Genomic DNA, 17,168 nt, shown 5'->3' with positions numbered 1-17,168 from the left:
GCCAGACTAAGGCACCTGCTTCCTCGTGGCAGGTGTCTTTCTGTCAAGATCCAATCAGGAAACAGAAACCTCTCTAAGTATTTAAAATAGGGGAAATTGACTCTATGGAATTGGTTACACAGGTGAGGCAAGAGCTGAGAAGCCAGTCAGGGAACTGAGGCCACTCAATTAGCATCAGCAGGTAGCTGGTTCCGTGCCTCCCTTGGCTGGAGGGACACAGAAAAGAGGTGATAGGATCAGAATCTAGGAGCCAGGATCCCCTAAAACCATTACAAGTCAGCTTCTTGGGAACTGGATCTACGGAAGAGACGCAGCTATCGCTAGAGCCACTACACAAAACACACCACAAAAGGGAGCAAGTACTCTGGCTCCTTCATTCTTGGCCTCCTCCAGGTGCACGTCCACCGTTGTCTTCCCCTGGCTGCTCATGACTGGTAATCGGGGTCTGGGAGTCTGGAAAGCAGCCTGGAGGAGCCCGCTCCCCCGCCCTACAGAGCAAAGCAGGTAGCCGAGGACTGTATCTGACCGCAGAGACCAGTGAGTGGCCCAGCAGGCCACCGACCTTTCAGAAGCACTGATCAGTTTCTACGTATTTTTAAAGCCATCTTTATTGAGGTAGAAGGTAGAACCGACATACGATACAATGCACCCATTTAAAGCTCACAGTTCGATAACCTTTAGCCAAATAAATACACTTGTGTAACTACCACCGCAATCAAGAGACAGAAGGTTTTATCCCTCAGAGGTCCCTTTTGCCCTTTTTTGTCACACCCCCCACACACCCATCCACCCCCAGTTTGGATAATGACGATTGATTCATATTCCCAGTCACTGATCCTTTCTTTCATAATGTCCAAATCTGATATTAGGTCCTTTCAGTGATTTTTAATAAAGAATTCAGTTTTAGGACTTCTGTTCATTTGTTTTTTGAGAGTTTTCATTTCTCTCACAAAATACCTTAATTTTTTTACACATATACATTATATATGTATGTATATATACAAACACACAATGTATAGTTTTAAGTTTTTGCCAATTTTAGTGACAATCATTTTTTATCTTGATTATGGGCCACATTTTCTTCTATGCACATCTCATAATTTTATTGTATTCTAGACATTTTATCTAAAAAAAAACAACATAGAGACTGAAGTATAATTTGTTTATTATCCTTAATATCTATATATGACTGATTTTTTTTGAGTGTGTTTCTCCTGGAGGATGGCTGGGTTGGCCCTGGACTCCATTTTAATCAATTTACTTCCGATTAGCCCAACCCCCACCTCTTGTCTCTGCTCCCTTTCTCATCTTGTCAGTATTTGAGCAGGGAGGATTTGGGGTTGCTGTTCCTCATATCTTTGGATTCCATTTTTGCAGGGATGCATGTCTGAGTCCTCTGATAAAACATGTAATATCTTTCTACTTGGAGCCTCTCCTATACAGTGGCTTTCTTGGCAAAATGTGGGGGTGGGGGTGGCTGTACTGCAAGAGAATGCTAACACTGAGCAAATGGTTTTGCTTGGGGACCCTTCCAGATTCCATGCCATCCCATCTAGCTCATGCTGTTGTCCAAAGCTTTGCAGATTTTCTCTTTGTCCTTGGGAAGTGTTTCTATCAAAGACTTGTTCTTCCATTTCTCAGTACCTAGAGCAGACCCCCTGCTGTGGAAACTGTCCAGGCTCTTTGCTTACCTCTGACCGGGTGTTTTTTTGTTTTTTTTGTTTTTTTTTTCTGGAATCAGGGAAGTTCTTCCTCCTCTTTGGTACGGTTTATGGATTGTCCAGGCTCAGACTGTTGCTGTGGGAGTGGAAGGACTTTCTTAGTCGTCTCCAGGGAAGCAAGCAACTCTTGAAAGGTTTTTGATGGGCCCCTGAAGACAAAGTTGGTTGTAGAAAGGACCCCCTGGTCTAGTGAGACATTTTGCTTGTTAATTCTGAGTGCTTGCTTTGGAGAAAAATGTTTTGGAACTCTGACTCCCACCTTATGAACTTTCTTTTAAAAATACAATACAGCAAAGATGGACAGACAGATGGGATGTTTAGTGACCAACGAGAGCTCTGGCACAACTGTAGCTCACAGTCACCTTGAGGGGTAAGCAAAATCAAACAAACTTTTCACATGAAGAACTGAAGGACAGAAAGGGTGAGCAACTTGCTTGACTCAAATGGGTAATAAATGGTATGAAAATAACCAGAACCTAACTGTTATTAGAAGATTCCCAATCTGGTGTTGTAGGGTGTTTTGTTTTTTCCTCTGTATATCTTATTGCATAAATAATAAATAAATTTGTTTTTGTGAAAAACAGGAGGGAATAAACATTTATTTTTTTAAGATTTATTTATTTATTCATGAGAGACACACAGAGAGAGGCAGAGACACAGGCAGAGGGAGAAGCAGGCTCCATGCAGGGAGCCCAATGTGGGACTTGATTCCAGATCCCAGGATCACGCCCTGAGCCAAAGGCAGACGCTCAGCTGCTAAGCCACCCAGGTGCCCCCCCAAAAACGTTTAAAGCAATTGTCCCTTATAATTCTAATCTCTAGTCCTACACATATTCCAGAAGTAATCTCTCACCACTTTGGTGTATATCCTTTCAGTTTTCTGCATCCTTACATACTCCTGACTACATCACTCAGCAGGGTTTCTACAATACAGAACCATATAGGAGATGCACTGCTGTGGTCTTTGTTCACTCAGCAGTCAGTTGATGAAGGTCTTTTCATGTTCAGTACTGCTCAGTTTGTCATCCATTTAACAGATGTTTGTTGAGCACCTACTATGTCCTAGATCCAGTTATAATCCCTGGGGCATAGCTGTGAACAGACCAGACAGAAAAACCTCTCCCTCTTGGAGCTTACATTCTTAAGCGGGAAGAGACTATACAAACGAAGTACAACTATTTTTTTTTAATTTTTATTTATTTATGATAGTCACAGAGAGAGAGAGAGAGAGAGGCAGAGACACAGGCAGAGGGAGAAGCAGGCTCCATGCACCGGGAGCCCGATGTGGGATTCGATCCCGGGTCTCCAGGATCGCGCCCTGGGCCAAAGGCAGGCGCCAAACCGCTGCGCCACCCAGGGATCCCCGAAGTACAACTATTAACACAATTTAGGGTGCTAGGGAGGCTGGTGGGGCATTACAGTTTATAAGCTGAGTGCTCAGAGAAGATTTGACTTACGAGAGAGTGACATGAAGAAAAAAAAAATGAGAAAGAGATAAGGGAGCATACCATGTAAATATATTGGGGGAAGGACATTCCAGAAGGTTCCAGGGAAGAGCATAGAATGGCAGGGAGGCTTGTACAGCTGGAGGAGAGTAGGTGATGGTGAGTGAATAGTAAAATAACTGGGAGCCAGATCTTCTAGAATCTTGCAGGCCTCTGAAAGAAGATATTTGCTCTGAGATGGGAGCCTCTAGAAAGAGGGTTTTTTTTTGTTTTTGAGATATAATTGATATATAACATTAGTTTCAGGTGTATACATGTATACATGTACATTTTGTGTAAAGACTATACTTTCAGGGATCATTTCTATAGTTTGTTTTGTGTAACAATTACCACAGTAAGTTTAGTTAACATCTATCACCACACATAATTAGAAATATTTTTCTTGTGAAAAGAACTTTTAAGATCTCTCTTAGGAACTTTTTAAAGGAGGCTCTGCACCCATTATGGGGCTTGAACTCATGACCCAGAGATCAAGAGTCACATACTATACTGACTGAGCCAGCCAGATACCCCATGGAACTTTCAAACATATAATACAATATTAACTATAGTCACCATGCTGTGTATTACATCCCCAAGACTCGTGTATTTTATAACTGAAAGTTTATACCTTTTGACCCATTTTACTCCACCCCTGGCAGCCACCAGCCTGTTCTCTGTATCTTTGAGCTTGGTTTGTTTGGGTTGCTTTTTTAGATTCTACATGTAAGTGAGATCATATAGTATTTCTCTTTCTCTTACTTATTTCACTTAGCATAATGCCCTCAAGATCCATCCATGTTGTTGCAAATGGCACAATTCCTTTTTTTTTTCTTTTTTTTTTGGATTCCTTTCTTTTTATGACTGAATAATATTTGGTTGTATATGTATACCACATTGTTTATCCATTCATTCACTGATGGACACTTGGGTTGCTTGTAGGTCTTGGCTATTATAAATAATGCTGCAGTGAGCATGGGAGTGCAGATATCTTTTAGATTAGTATTTTTGTTATCCATAGATAAATACCCATAAGTGAGATTGCTGGATCATATGGTAGTTCTATTTTGAATTTTTGCAAGGATCTCCATATTGATTTTCAAGAATCTCCATTTTTTTTTCCCCAAGAATCTCCACAGTGGCTGCGCCAATTTGCATTCCCACCCACAGTGCATGAGGATTCCCTTTCTCCACTTCTTTGCCACCACTTGTTAACTCGGATTTTTTTTTTTTTTAATCTTAGCCATTCTAAGAAGCAAGAGGTAATGTTTCCTTGTGGTTTTGAAATGCATTTTCCTGATGATGAGTGATGTTGAGCATCTTTTTCTGGGTCTGTTAGCCATCTTTACTGTTGGCCATCTTTATGCCTTCTTTGGAAAAATGTTTATTTAGGTTCTCTGCCCATTTTTTAATCAGACTTTTTTGCTATTGAGTTATATGAATTCTTCATATATTTTGGATATTAACTTCTTATCAGATATATTATTTGCATGGAGAGTTTTGAGTAGTGGAGTGACATGGTCTGACTTAGTGTTTAGCAGAATCACTCTGCTGTGTTGAGAACAGATAGTAGAGGGGTGAGGGTGGAAGCAGGAAATGACAGTCACTTGGACCAGGGTAGTGATGACTGGGGGTCATGAAAAGTAGGCCATTTTTGGCTATGGCTGAAAATAAGAACCAACAGAGTTTTTTGATTAAATAAAAAATATTAGAGAAATGAAGCATGATTCCAAAGTGTTTGGCATGAAAAACAGGAGTGGACTGGGCATTATTAAATAAGGCGGAGAAGAACAGCTTTGACCAACAGTTGAGTTTTGGACACATCAAGTTTGAGGTATTAGACATGCAAGTGAGATGCTAGGAAGGCAGTTGGATATGTAAGCCTGGAGTTTAGAGGAGAGCTCTGGGCTGGAGATAGGAATGTGGGAGTCATCAGAATATGGATGGTTTGAAGAAGCATGGCACTAGATGATATCACCAAGGGATCTGATGTAGCAACTGATAAAGAAGCAAGGTCCAAGTGTTGTGCTAAGGACACTCCAGTGTTAAAAAGACAGGGGAGATGAATAGGAGCCCAGAAAAATAAGACTAAAATAGAAGGAAAATCAGGAGTGTGTGTGGTGTCCTGCAAGCCAAATGAAAGTGGTCCAAGGAGGAAAGGAGTACTCAAAGGTCAAGTGCCACTGGTGGGGCAGATAATATGAGGGCTGAGAAGTGGTCCATGCGTTTAGCAGTGATGCAGACTTACTGAATGAGAATATCCAGGATAGGACACACTGATGCCTGGATCCCATCTCCAGAGAATGATTTAAATGGCCTCAAGTGCAGCCTCAACATCAAGATTTTTAAAGTTTCCCAGGTGATTCTAACATGCAAGCCAAGGTTGTGACCCCTGCTGTCTTAATTCACATCTGTCAATTTGTGAAATGGCCTTATTGTCAGAAACATATGTTGCCAGACTAATGAAACACGGGAGTTTTTATCTATGGACCTATTCTTGGATACTTTGGCATCTGAAAATGATAAACAGATCTGAAAACTTGATGATTAACCACTAAAGGGATTAGCTATTTAGCACCTATCCTTAAGTTGCTTTTAAGCCAAAAATCACTTTTCTTTTCACTTTTCTTTTCATTTTTTGCAAATGTTCAGTTTTGGGTATTTTTTTTAATCCTGAGAAGACCTTTTGTTTTGATTAACAAGGGTAAGTTTCAAGTTAAAAAAATTCAAGGGAAATGTTGCTGTAAATGGTCCAAAGAAAACAAAACAAATGAGCCTGAACCCAGATCAATAATGAAACATTTAAAAGAGTTCAGGACATTTTTCTCTGAATCCTGAATATTTGACACCTCAAAAGTTGGCTCATAACAGATGTAGAAATTTTGTAGCTCATTAAAGTTTTAATCTTTTTCATTTTCCTGTCACAGACTGTAGAAATTATTTAAATGCTCCACTAAAGTTGAGTTGTGTTGATATCTGTTGGCTTTTAAAAATGAGAAGGTATCACGGGTAGGCTGTTCATTAAGAGATCTGTTTTTGCAGGCTAGTTAAATGGGATTCTGTGAACAAAGAGAGTAGAGATCAAATATGTGAGAATAAGACCAAGGCAGAAAATAGAAAAAGTCAGAGTTGTAATACAGGCTTAATTATTGCAGCCTTCTAGCAGAATGCCAAGTGTCTAGATTAGCCTTTCTCAACCTGGATTGGGTTCCACAGAGAATTAAACCCTAAGGCATCTATTGTATCAATTGAACAAACTCCCTTATGGATCCAGAATGGGGCTACCTATGTACCATACTTGGGAGAAGGGAGAAAATAGTCACTCAAGATAATCATATAACTTTCTCTGGAGCTTAATTCATTCAGATCCCAGTTGAGAAAAGCTGTTTGAGATACTAATCTTTTGTCTCAAATGATGGAATAGTTTTATGAGGTACAAGTCCTCCAGAAAAAAGCGTAAAAAAGCCTGTTGTAAAATTGCCAAGAACTTAAAAGGAATAATCTCTTTATTCATCTATTAGAATAGTTATTAGTAAAACATGCACAGGAACACTTTGTACAAATCCCAGCAATGATTTTTTTGAACAATCTAACGTGTATCCTTCCAGACTGTCTATGTACATGAACATATATGTAAATAGCGTTTACTGCAAAAAAAAATGGGATCATGCTATTTAGTTCAGCAATTTTTTTTCATGAACTCTTATGGGAATTCTTCTATATAATTACATACAGACCTGCCTCTGTCTAAGGGTTAGGTTACATGATACATCGTAGTTTGGTTGTTAAATATATTCTGGGGCACCTGAGTGGCTCAGTGGTTGGGCATCTGCCTTCAGCTCGGGTCATGGTCCTGGGGTCCTGGGATCAGGTCTCGCATCAGGCTCCCCACAGGGAGCCTGCTTCTCCCTCTGCCTGTGTCTCTACCTCCCTCTCTCTGTTTCTCATGAATAAATAAATAAAATCTTTAATGTATATATTACCATTCATATGTTAATGGACATTTGGGTTATCTCCAGGTTTTCATTGTTAGGAGCAATGCCATAATAAACACCTTTGTTCAAAAATTCTTGAGTGTATATATATAGGAGTTTTTCTATAGTACAGATTCGAGAAGAATTGTTGTCAGAATGGGCTTTGACTTTTTTTTTGTTTCGTTTTTTTAATATAAATTTCAGACACAGTCCAAAGTAGGAAATACTGTAGTGAGCCCTCTTGTACCCCTTTCCCACTTCAATAGTCATCCCTGCACGTCCAGTTTTGCTTCCTGCTCACCCCACCTGCCCTGCCCTCCTACCCTAATGCCAGATTGATCATGAAGCCAGGACAGGCCATTTTACCCATAGTGATTTCAGTATCGTCTGAGGGAGCACTTTACAAAACACGGTCATGATTGTGCTGTAATGAGCAATAATTCTTCAGCAGGAGCGTTTACATTCTCCCAGATACCTCTCTGTCTTTAGTTTTATGTGTACAGTGGGTTTGAGTCGTGATCCAGACAAAGTCTTTTTTTTTTTTAATTTTTATTTATTTATGATAGTCACACACAGAGAGAGAGAGAGGCAGAGACACAGGCAGAGGAAGAAGCAGGCTCCATGCAGTGGGAGCCCGATGTGGGATTCGATCCCGGGTCTCCAGGATCGCGCCCTGGGCCAAAGGCAGGCGCCAAACCGCTGCGCCACCCAGGGATCCCCAGACAAAGTCTTATACATGGCATTTGGTTAATAAGATTCTTAAGTCTTTTTTGTTGTTGTTGTATAGATTTCCCCTTCTTCATTTTAATATAGTTGATAGGTTTCAATCCTTTATAGTTATTCTTCCTAAGGCTCACACTGTCTCCTCTTTGGCCAAACACCGATTCTTTTTGGTTTCTGAATCTTTCTGATGTGAGCTTAGTAGCTCCTTTGTGTCTTTGTATTGAGATATTCCAGGATCATCTTAGACCCATCTGGAATTGGCTGTTCCTCCACAGAGTCCTGCTTCCATGTAGTGAGACATGGTGTTTATAGGCCCCAGTCAGGGCCGGAAGTTCTCATTGCTACTGAATTGGTCATCTTTTGGTCCTTTTCAGTAGACAAGGAAGACCACCTTGTGAATCCATACTGATGTTCCAATTCAAATTTGGGACCATAGGATTTTTACTGAATTTTTTTTTCTGTATCTCCTATGCATAGCTCTGGTTCCTAATGATATTAACATTATTTTTTTGGTATTCTATACTACAAATATGTAATATTTTCAAAATACCAGTACCATTATTATCACTAACAATGTGATTACTGGAAACTATATAAGATTTCTTTGCGTTTCTATTTTTTCCTTAGGTTTTTATCCCTTTAAGAAAATAGTCAAATTGCTGTGTTTTAAAAATAGTGGATTTCTACTTGGTGCATAAGCCATGAGGCACATGCGGAGGTTCATTTGTTTTGTTTTGCTGCAGCCACAAATTCAGATGGTGTTTATTGGCAAATGGTGTTTTTAGGGAACACTTAAAATTTTATTTCATTTTCTTTCATAATTGTGTAAAAAAACTTGCATAGTTTCAGTCACATTACAAAAAAGGAGTTTCTTTTCTTGTCCCTTTCATCATGTTCTCTCCCTCCACCTATTGGTGGTAACTTTTATTACCTTTTTGTTTATCCTTTCATTTTGAAGAATCAAAGCAGATACATATCTCTATTCACTTCCTCCTTTTGCTTAAATAAAAAGGTAGCTTTCTGTGCACAGTATTCAATACATAGCTTTCTCATCTTAATGGTATATTTTAGAGATCACTCCATTGCAGTGTTATATAGAAATTGTTTCTTTTTACAAGTATTTAATATGAACATCATTAACCGTAGTCGATTTCCTCAGTCTCCACTACTGCTGAGCATTTGCTTCCAAACCTTCATGGGAAGCTATAATATTTCACAGCCACAAACTCAGGTTATTTTGTGGCAAAGATTATTTTAAGAATGGTCTAAGGAATCTACTATCTGTGGAAAATGAATTTTTTTTTTACCATATAATCTAATAAGGGAGAAGACTGATCTATGAATATAGAAATAATTTTTCAGATCTGCTCCGGTGGATACAACATGAGACTGGAAAACAGATTGCCAGGGTCTTTGCCTGTTTGAGGACGGCAAGGCATTCTCAGGTCAAGAAATAAATTTCTCTTGGCTTTCTGAATTTGCGGGCTCTGCTGCTTTTCCAAAAAAGCCTTTTGTCAAACTGTTATCATTACAATTCAGGCTTAGCTTCTGAAATCCTTGCTGTTCATCCAGCAACAGGAGCCTGCCGTGTTATTTTTTTCTCTTTCCAGACACGTTGGTCTGCATCTGCTTTCATCCACAGTCTAGGTCTCATTGAGAGAAGGGACCAAGTAGGGACCGTGACAGTCTGAGATTTACTGGTGTGAGTCTGAAGCAATTGTTAAATTGGAACATGAAAAGAATGAGTTACAATACAGACTTTGTTTCCTGCTAAAGCACAGCATCCTTGCACCAGCCCCTCACAGAATGAGTGCATATATACTACTGTGTCTTGGTTCAGACATGTGTGATCTTACCACACAAATCTTTCAGGAGAAACCGTGCAGGCGACCGAGAAAAGGCTCTGCAGGTCATGCTCCAGGTTCTGCAGAGCTGTGACCACCCAGCCCCCGACATGTTCTGCCTGTGTGGGAGGATCTACAAGGACATCTTCTTGGATTCAGACTGCAAAGATGACACCAGCCGAGACAACGCCATTGAGTGGTAAACCCTCCATCCTAATCAGTAGCACAAGCATCTCTGCAAAGAACAGAATTGCAGAGGCTAAGGATCCAGGTCTTGTCCCAATGAATATAAGTCAGCCTGCCTGCCTGTCTGCTGGCAGTGGGGGAAAAAGTCGTTAAATGTGGTTTGGGAATTTCCAGATGCCTTTTTCTGAAGAGAAACCATTAGAAACAGGTTTTTGTAGTGGTGACATTCTTCTCACGAGTTCACTCATTTATAAGAGCAAGGAGGAGGGCTCAGCATGCTCCTTCCCAGCTACTGCTTCCAGAACTTTGTTCTACTGCCATCAGGGTGTTATCTTTTCAGTGAGCTGTTCATTCCTTCCTCCATTTGTTCATCTAACAAATGTGGGTTTAGGGCTTACTGTATGCCAGAAATTTCTCTAGATGGTGGAGATAAAGACACAGCAGACATAGACACAAATTCCTGCCATCATGGACCTTGCCTTGCTGGTAAGGGAAGTCAGACAAAGAAATGGAGAAGAATCGGATGTTACCTGTTGGTGAGGGTTCTCGGGATAAGGTCATCAGAGAATGGGAGAAGGAGGCTTGAGAGGAGTTGTATGCAGTTTCAGGTAGGTCAGTGGTCAGTGAAGGCGAGTAAAGATGTGAGGGTGGTGAGATGAGCCTTGGAGAAAACTGTGGGGAAAGTGTTTTTGGGAGTAGGGGCCAGCAGGGGCCAAAACCCAGAGGGGAAGCTTGCTGGGCATGTTCAAGGATGGTGAGGTGTGAGCAAGCAGAGAGCAGCAGGAAACAGGAGAGGAGAAGACCCTTTGACTCTGAGTGCAATGATATAACATCGGAGTGCTCTGAGCGGAGCAGTGACGAGATCCGATGTGCATTTTCACCAGCGTGCCCTCGCTGTTCAGCAAAGAATACATTTCCGGGGGTGTATTAGCTATTGTTTGCTGCATAATGAACAAGTCCAAAACTTAGTGGCTTAAAAACTTCTCATTTTTCATGATTCTGTGGATTGGCCAGGCTGCTGCTTGGCTGGTTCCATCTTAAACTGCTGGGCTCACTCCTAAAAATGAGGTCAGCTGAAGGCTCAGCAGGACTGGAAGGTCCAAGATGACCTCACACACATTTGGTGGCTGGTGCTGGGTGTTGGTAGTGTGCCTCCATGCTCTGCCTGTGGGTCTAATCCTGCCAGACCAGGTTTCTTACGCGGTGGGCAGCATTCTGAGAACATGAAGGTAGAAGCTGCAAAAGCCTCTTAGGCTTAGGCTCTGGAACTCACACAAGGTTGGTTCCACCACATGCTCTGGGTCACATCACAAGTGTATCGCATGATTAACGATTCAAGGGTGTGGAGAAATGGACTCCGGCCATGGGCAGGGGCAGTGACAGAGGCACGCATCTCATGAGATGAGGAGGATCTGTGGCAATTAAATAATCTACCACAGGGGCAAGGGCAGAAGCAGGGAACAGTGAGGAGACGACCACAGTAATGCAGGGAAGAGCTGATGGAGCCAGAGTGGTGGTGATGAAAATGGGGAGATAGCAGAGCCTGGACGTAGGTGGAAGGTGGAGCCAACAGCCTACCTCATCTGTTTCTGTCACAAGAGCTCTTGACATGGCTGCTCCACTCTCCATTCTAGCTGCTTCCCCTTCCCCTGTCCTCCTCTGGCTCCATCCTGCTCTGTCCTCTCCCCTCATCTCTCCATCCACTCTCTTCCCTGGTGATCCCCCTCACACCCACACTTTGGGAACCTGAGCCGGTCTCCAGCCCAACCTGTGTCTGAAGCTTTGGCCCCACCACCCCCTTGTTTGTTCCACCTGGGGCGGAGCTGCTCTGTAAGATGCAGGATGTCCGAGGCTAAAGTTCCCTTCTGCTCTCCATGCTAGGATGGCCTCCAGTGTCTTGCTTTCTTACTACCATCTTTCAGCCTCCTACGCTTAGACTTTTTGTTAATGTTTGAGAATTTTCACTCACTTATCCCCCCCCCCCATACACACACATGGTCAGGTCCCAATTCTAACCCTTCTCTGCATCTTCCCTCTCTCTTACCACTTCCACCCTGCTTGGTGCCTTTCCCCTGCCCTCCACTCTCTTGCCGGGAATGTTTTCACAGTATCCCAAGCATGCTCTCTGCTTGGTGTCTCTAGAGTCTATTCTTCATCTATTGAACCACCATTCCTTTTTCTTCTTAAAGCTCAGAGACCCACCCACAGCGGCTCTCCGTTCCTTATTAAATAAAAATTCAAACTCTTAGATTACCATTCTATGTGCTCTGCAGACTTTCTCCAACCCACCCTGAGCCCTGTTCCCCACTACCTGAAACATATCCAACTGAACCGAATTTTCCTGGGTGTTCCATAGGCTCCCGTCTCTGCTTTTGCCTTTTTCTGTGTTGGGTATTTCCTTTCCAAATCACTGCTGCTGCACATCTATCCATCTTCATACCATCGCTCAAGCTTCTAGAGATGGCCCCACATACCATCTGTGGGTCCCTCTAGACTTGGATTTGTGTGGTGTAAGGATACTTATCCTACTCAACATTAGTATTTTCCCTAATTGTACCGGCTTGTGTGGGGATCTTATTACCTCCACCGCAGTGTGGGTTTGTGGAGGGCAGGGACCCCATTTTATTCTTAGTAAATTCCCAGTAGTACCTGATGTACTATTGCGATAGGAGTCACTCAGGGCATTGAAGGGGAATTAATGTTGGGTAGAGCCAAAACAGGAAGCTGTGTTGCCACCACAGTGGCCAAGAATTCAGCCCCCGAGTCAGGAGATGACTGCCTGTGGCTCCTTGAAGAAAGTCTTAGGAGCCTTTCTCCATCCACTTAAGGAAGTGGGGGGTCCAAGGGCAAATGAAGCTTAGTCTTTCTGGTACATTAGCTTTGGTGAGACCTTGGGATCGTCTCAGCCAGGCTGTCTGGTACTGAGCTGGACCATGTGACCCAGGGAGGCAGGGGGCTGTGAGAGGCAAACCTGGAACTTCAGTCCTGACTGCATGCTCAAATTTTGTCTACACCTAAGCTGGGCAGATGAGAGGCAGAGTGAAGCCCACCCTCTGCTCAGATGACTTTTGATAGTAAAAGAACGTGGCAGGGGAGGAATCAAATACCATAAGATATGATTTTGAAAATCCCCAAAACATTTGGGATAGGGTTCAATTTTATTGGAATTTTGTTGGCTGGGGTTGAAACAACTTTCTTAGTGTTAGTTGGTCCCTCCTGTCCATCTGAAGTGTGCTCATGTACTGCCCCAAAGTTCATAAAACTAAATTTTAACTGACTTATAGGATAGGTTCTCCCTTCCACAATAAATATTTTGTTGGTGTTTAATTCTCTTGTTGTCATGTGAGTGATCAAATTCCTCCTGGTTTACAAGCCTTTGGTATGAACAGTGCCACTTAAAGACATTTCATTGTCATTACTTCATTGATCAAATTCTTTTTTTCCCCATCCATAATATTCCTACCCACTCATGGAAGGGAAAGAAGCTTTCTATGTAAAGAAAAAAGAGAATTAAAATGGCACTCTCTAAACTTCTGGTACTAAAATGGTATTCTCTGTTTCAGAAATTGTTCTTTATCCTAGTGGAATAGATCTCTGCTCTTTCTCTCACTTTATGCCACTATTTGCAGAGTAATCTAGAGTCCAGGATTCTGGCAACACTGCTTCCTACAGGAAAAACTGACTCCATTTTGTGATAAAAGCAAACAGCCTGCAGAGTAATAGCCTACAATTGATGGAATTCCTATGTAATGAAAAATGCTCTGTGTACAAATGGAGTCTAACTTTTAAGATGAGATTTGGACATCCAGTTGTGGTCTGCTTTATGGGGGTAGAGTTATAAAAGGTTTTAAATTTCTTTTGTATACTTTAATTTATTTCATACAGTTATTTTATATATAAAATCATAAAAATATATAAATTTTTATATATATATAAAAACCTGGGGCACCTGACTGGCTCAGTCAGTTAAGTGTCTGCCTTCCGCTCAGGTCATGATCCCAGGGTCCTGGAATTGAGCTCTGTACTGGGCTCCCTGCTCAGCAGGGAGGCTGCTTCTCCCTCTCCCTCTGCTTCTCCCCCTGCTTGTACTTGTGTTCTCTCTCTCTCTCTCTCTCTCTCTCTCTTTCTCTGTCAAATAAATCTTTAAAAAATTTTCCTCATCAGTTTTTTTTAACTACTTAGTGTTATGACATTTTTAAAGAAGAGTTCATGAGAAGGTTGGCTTGTGCCATTACTTACCATTTTTTCCTTGTACCATGATAGTAATCTGGTGGGTCTTTCATTACAGGTACCGCAAAGGCTTTGAGCTCCAGTCATCTCTCTATTCAGGAATTAACCTGGCAGTTCTGCTGATAGTTGCTGGACAACAATTTGAAACTTCCATGGAACTAAGGAAGATAGGTAAAGCTATTTATGATCACAGGAGTTGATAGGCTTTGGTCACCCCAATTCAGCATTAAAAATTATCTTCAAATAACTAGCATTTTATTTCACAGGTAACAGTTATTCTCTGATAGCACACCTGAGACAGCAGCCAAAATAAAGTGCATGCAAAAAAAAAAATAAAGTGTATGCTATTTCCTCTCTCTAAAGGCTTGCATAATAGGAGAGAAGCTAGAAAGATTTTTCATAACTTCATTAAAATTCAAATCCTTCAGGTGTCCGGCTGAACAGTTTGTTGGGAAGGAAAGGGAGCTTGGAGAAAATGAGCAATTACTGGGATGTGGGTCAGTTTGTCACCGTCGGTGTGTTGGCCAATGATATCGGGAAGGCGGTCCAGGCGGCAGAGAGGTTGTTCAAACTGAGACCTCCAGTTTGGTGAGTCGTGTGTGTGTGTGTGTGTGTGTGTGTGTGTGTGTGTGTGTGTGGCGGGGGGTCCTCACTTCTCTCAATATCTGATCTTATTCTGAAGGGGAAAGTGGCTAAATTGCAAAAGACAATAACACTTGCTGTGTTTGTCTTTCTGACTTCTTCATTAACATAAACAATGTAATGGAAGCAAAAACAGCTCCGCAGGCACACTTGGTTTTATGTGATGGGAGGGAAGGACAGACCCACTGGCACATACATGTATGGAATATGTCCCTGTGTGCTCTATCTCCAAGATGAGACTTTCAATCTTATTAATTTCTTCAGGTCATCTCAGTCATTGAGAACAAAACATTCTTTGGTACTAGCATGTATTTGTGAAAAAGTGGGTAGTAGAGCTAAAAGCACACCAAGAAAGCAATGTGCATCACAAATGTGCACAATGTGCATCACAAAAAAACCAAGATACGGTCAAAAACATGGTGGCACAGCAGTGGCCACAGGTTAGCCCATTATGTAGCCATTAAAACGTGCAAGAAAGAACACTGGGAAACATGGACATGTGTTCATGGATATCCCAGAATAAGAAAAGCCAACGGCAGGGTATATTGTTCTCGATCAGCGGTTCTCAAAGTTGTTTGTGTATCTGAATCCGCTATGTTGATTAAAACACAGATTGTTGGGGGATCCCTCGGAGGCTCAGCAGTTTAGTGCCTGCCTTCGGCCCAGGGTGTGATCCTGGAGTCTCCCTGCATGGAGGCTCCCTGCATGGAGCCTGCTTCTCCCTCTGCCTGTGTCTCTGCCCCTCTTTCTCTCTCTCTCTGTGTCTCTCGTGAATAAATAAATAAAATCTTAAAAAAAAAAACACAGATTGCTGTGCCCACCCTTAGGATATCTGGTTCCAAAGGTCTAGGAAGGGGCCTGAGAATTTGCATCTACAGCTGACAGTCTGCTGCTGGTCTGGGAAATCATGCTTTGAGAACCACTGTTCTCTGTGGACTTCCTTTTCATTAAAAAGTGGTGTTCGGTATGTAACTCAGAGTAAAGTCTGAGTTATTGCGAGGGGTGGGCAATAGCTGACTTGCCAGTTGATGTGAAGCTCCATGAGAATCATCATTCTGTCATTGATTCCTGTGGTCTCATAATAGGTGCTCACTAGATATCTGTGTAATTATTTTTTTAAGATTTATTTATCATTCATGAGAGACACAGAAAGGCAGAGACATAGGCAGAGGGAGAAGCCGGCTCCTCGCAGGGAGCCTGATGTGGGACTCGATCCCGGAACTCCGGGATCGTGCCCTGAGCTGAAGGCAGATGTGCAACCACTGAGCCACGCAGGTGTCCCAGTATCTGTGTAATCATTGAATGAGGGGTTCGCTCCAAAAGGGTGACAGTGGTTCTCTCAGAGACATAGCCTTATGAGAAGTTTTAAATCTTTTTTATCTTCATTTTTCTAATTTGTCTAAAATGCATTTGGATTACATGCATAATTTAAAATTTTTTACGTTTAATGATCCACTTTCATCTGCCCCCTGTTCTTGCCCAGCTCAGTAGGACAGTCTGGACTCACAGGGGTCAGAATGTCTGTAGTCATTTTCAGTTGAACCCCATTTCTTCCCAGTCAGTCTGAAAGACCCAAATGTGATCCCCAAACCATATCAACATCTTGGAAGTCTTTCTGAGGCTGCACGAACAGGGAGGCAGGCAGAGCCTCTAGCCCTCCTGGAGCAGCTGCTTTTTCCAGAACTTTTCAGGTGCTCTGCTGCACCTGATCCAGACAGAGCGGACTCCACAGAGGTGACAGCTGAGCCTTGGTGCATTCTCAGTGCATCCGCACCTACCCTGGCTGACAGTGTGGGCACCTAATATCGTAGCCCCAAGACCTGCCCCGGGGTTCATGATTCACTAGAAGAACTCATAGGACTCAGAATGGCTGTTGTACTCAGGTTTAAGATTTATTACAATACACGTATATACAGACAGAAGTCAGCAGAAGCACAAGGCATACAGGGTAGAGTCTGGAAGAGGCCAGGCACCAGAGTCCTGCTGTCCGCGCCCAGTGGGGTGACTTACACAGTGCCGATTTCTCTCCACAACTATGGATGGCAGCACACACAAAGTATTGACAACCAGGGAGGCTCACCAAGGCTTGGTGTCCAGGGTTTTATGAGGGGGCTGTCGGTTGTACAGGTATGGAGCATCCATGTGGTTGACCTTAGTCACCGAGTCCCCAGCCCCTCTGGAGAGGACACTGATATAGCATGGCCCAAGGCCCCCACCTTGAGTCCTATTGTTAGGATGGACTAGGTGGTGTGGCCCAAGGCCCCCGATAAACAGAAACATTCTTACCAGACTGAATAGCCCAAGGACTCAAAGATGATGTTCCAAAAGCCAGTCAAGGGCCAGACCTTTCTTTGGAATGTATAG

General features: G+C 42.4%; 1 protein-coding gene and 1 pseudogene across 2 annotated transcripts in view; both read left to right on the top strand.

The window, feature by feature from the left end:
- Positions 1-17,168, top strand: part of MAP3K15 (mitogen-activated protein kinase kinase kinase 15) — a 124,296-nt gene that overhangs the window by 53,875 nt on the left and 53,253 nt on the right. For both annotated transcript variants that reach the window (XM_038586989.1, XM_038586990.1), the window contains exons 7-9: positions 9,775-9,945; positions 14,221-14,333; positions 14,591-14,750. In XM_038586989.1, coding sequence (XP_038442917.1) covers positions 9,775-9,945; positions 14,221-14,333; positions 14,591-14,750 — 444 coding nt within the window. The remainder of the gene's footprint in view (positions 1-9,774; positions 9,946-14,220; positions 14,334-14,590; positions 14,751-17,168) is intronic.
- Positions 3,505-3,598, top strand: LOC119868677 (annotated as a pseudogene).

Source organism: Canis lupus, chromosome X (genome assembly GCF_011100685.1).
Source record: "Canis lupus familiaris isolate Mischka breed German Shepherd chromosome X, alternate assembly UU_Cfam_GSD_1.0, whole genome shotgun sequence".
NCBI lineage: Eukaryota > Metazoa > Chordata > Mammalia > Carnivora > Canidae > Canis > Canis lupus.
The sequence above is the reverse complement of the archived record's forward strand: the minus strand, read 5'-3'. Positions and strand labels throughout refer to the sequence as shown.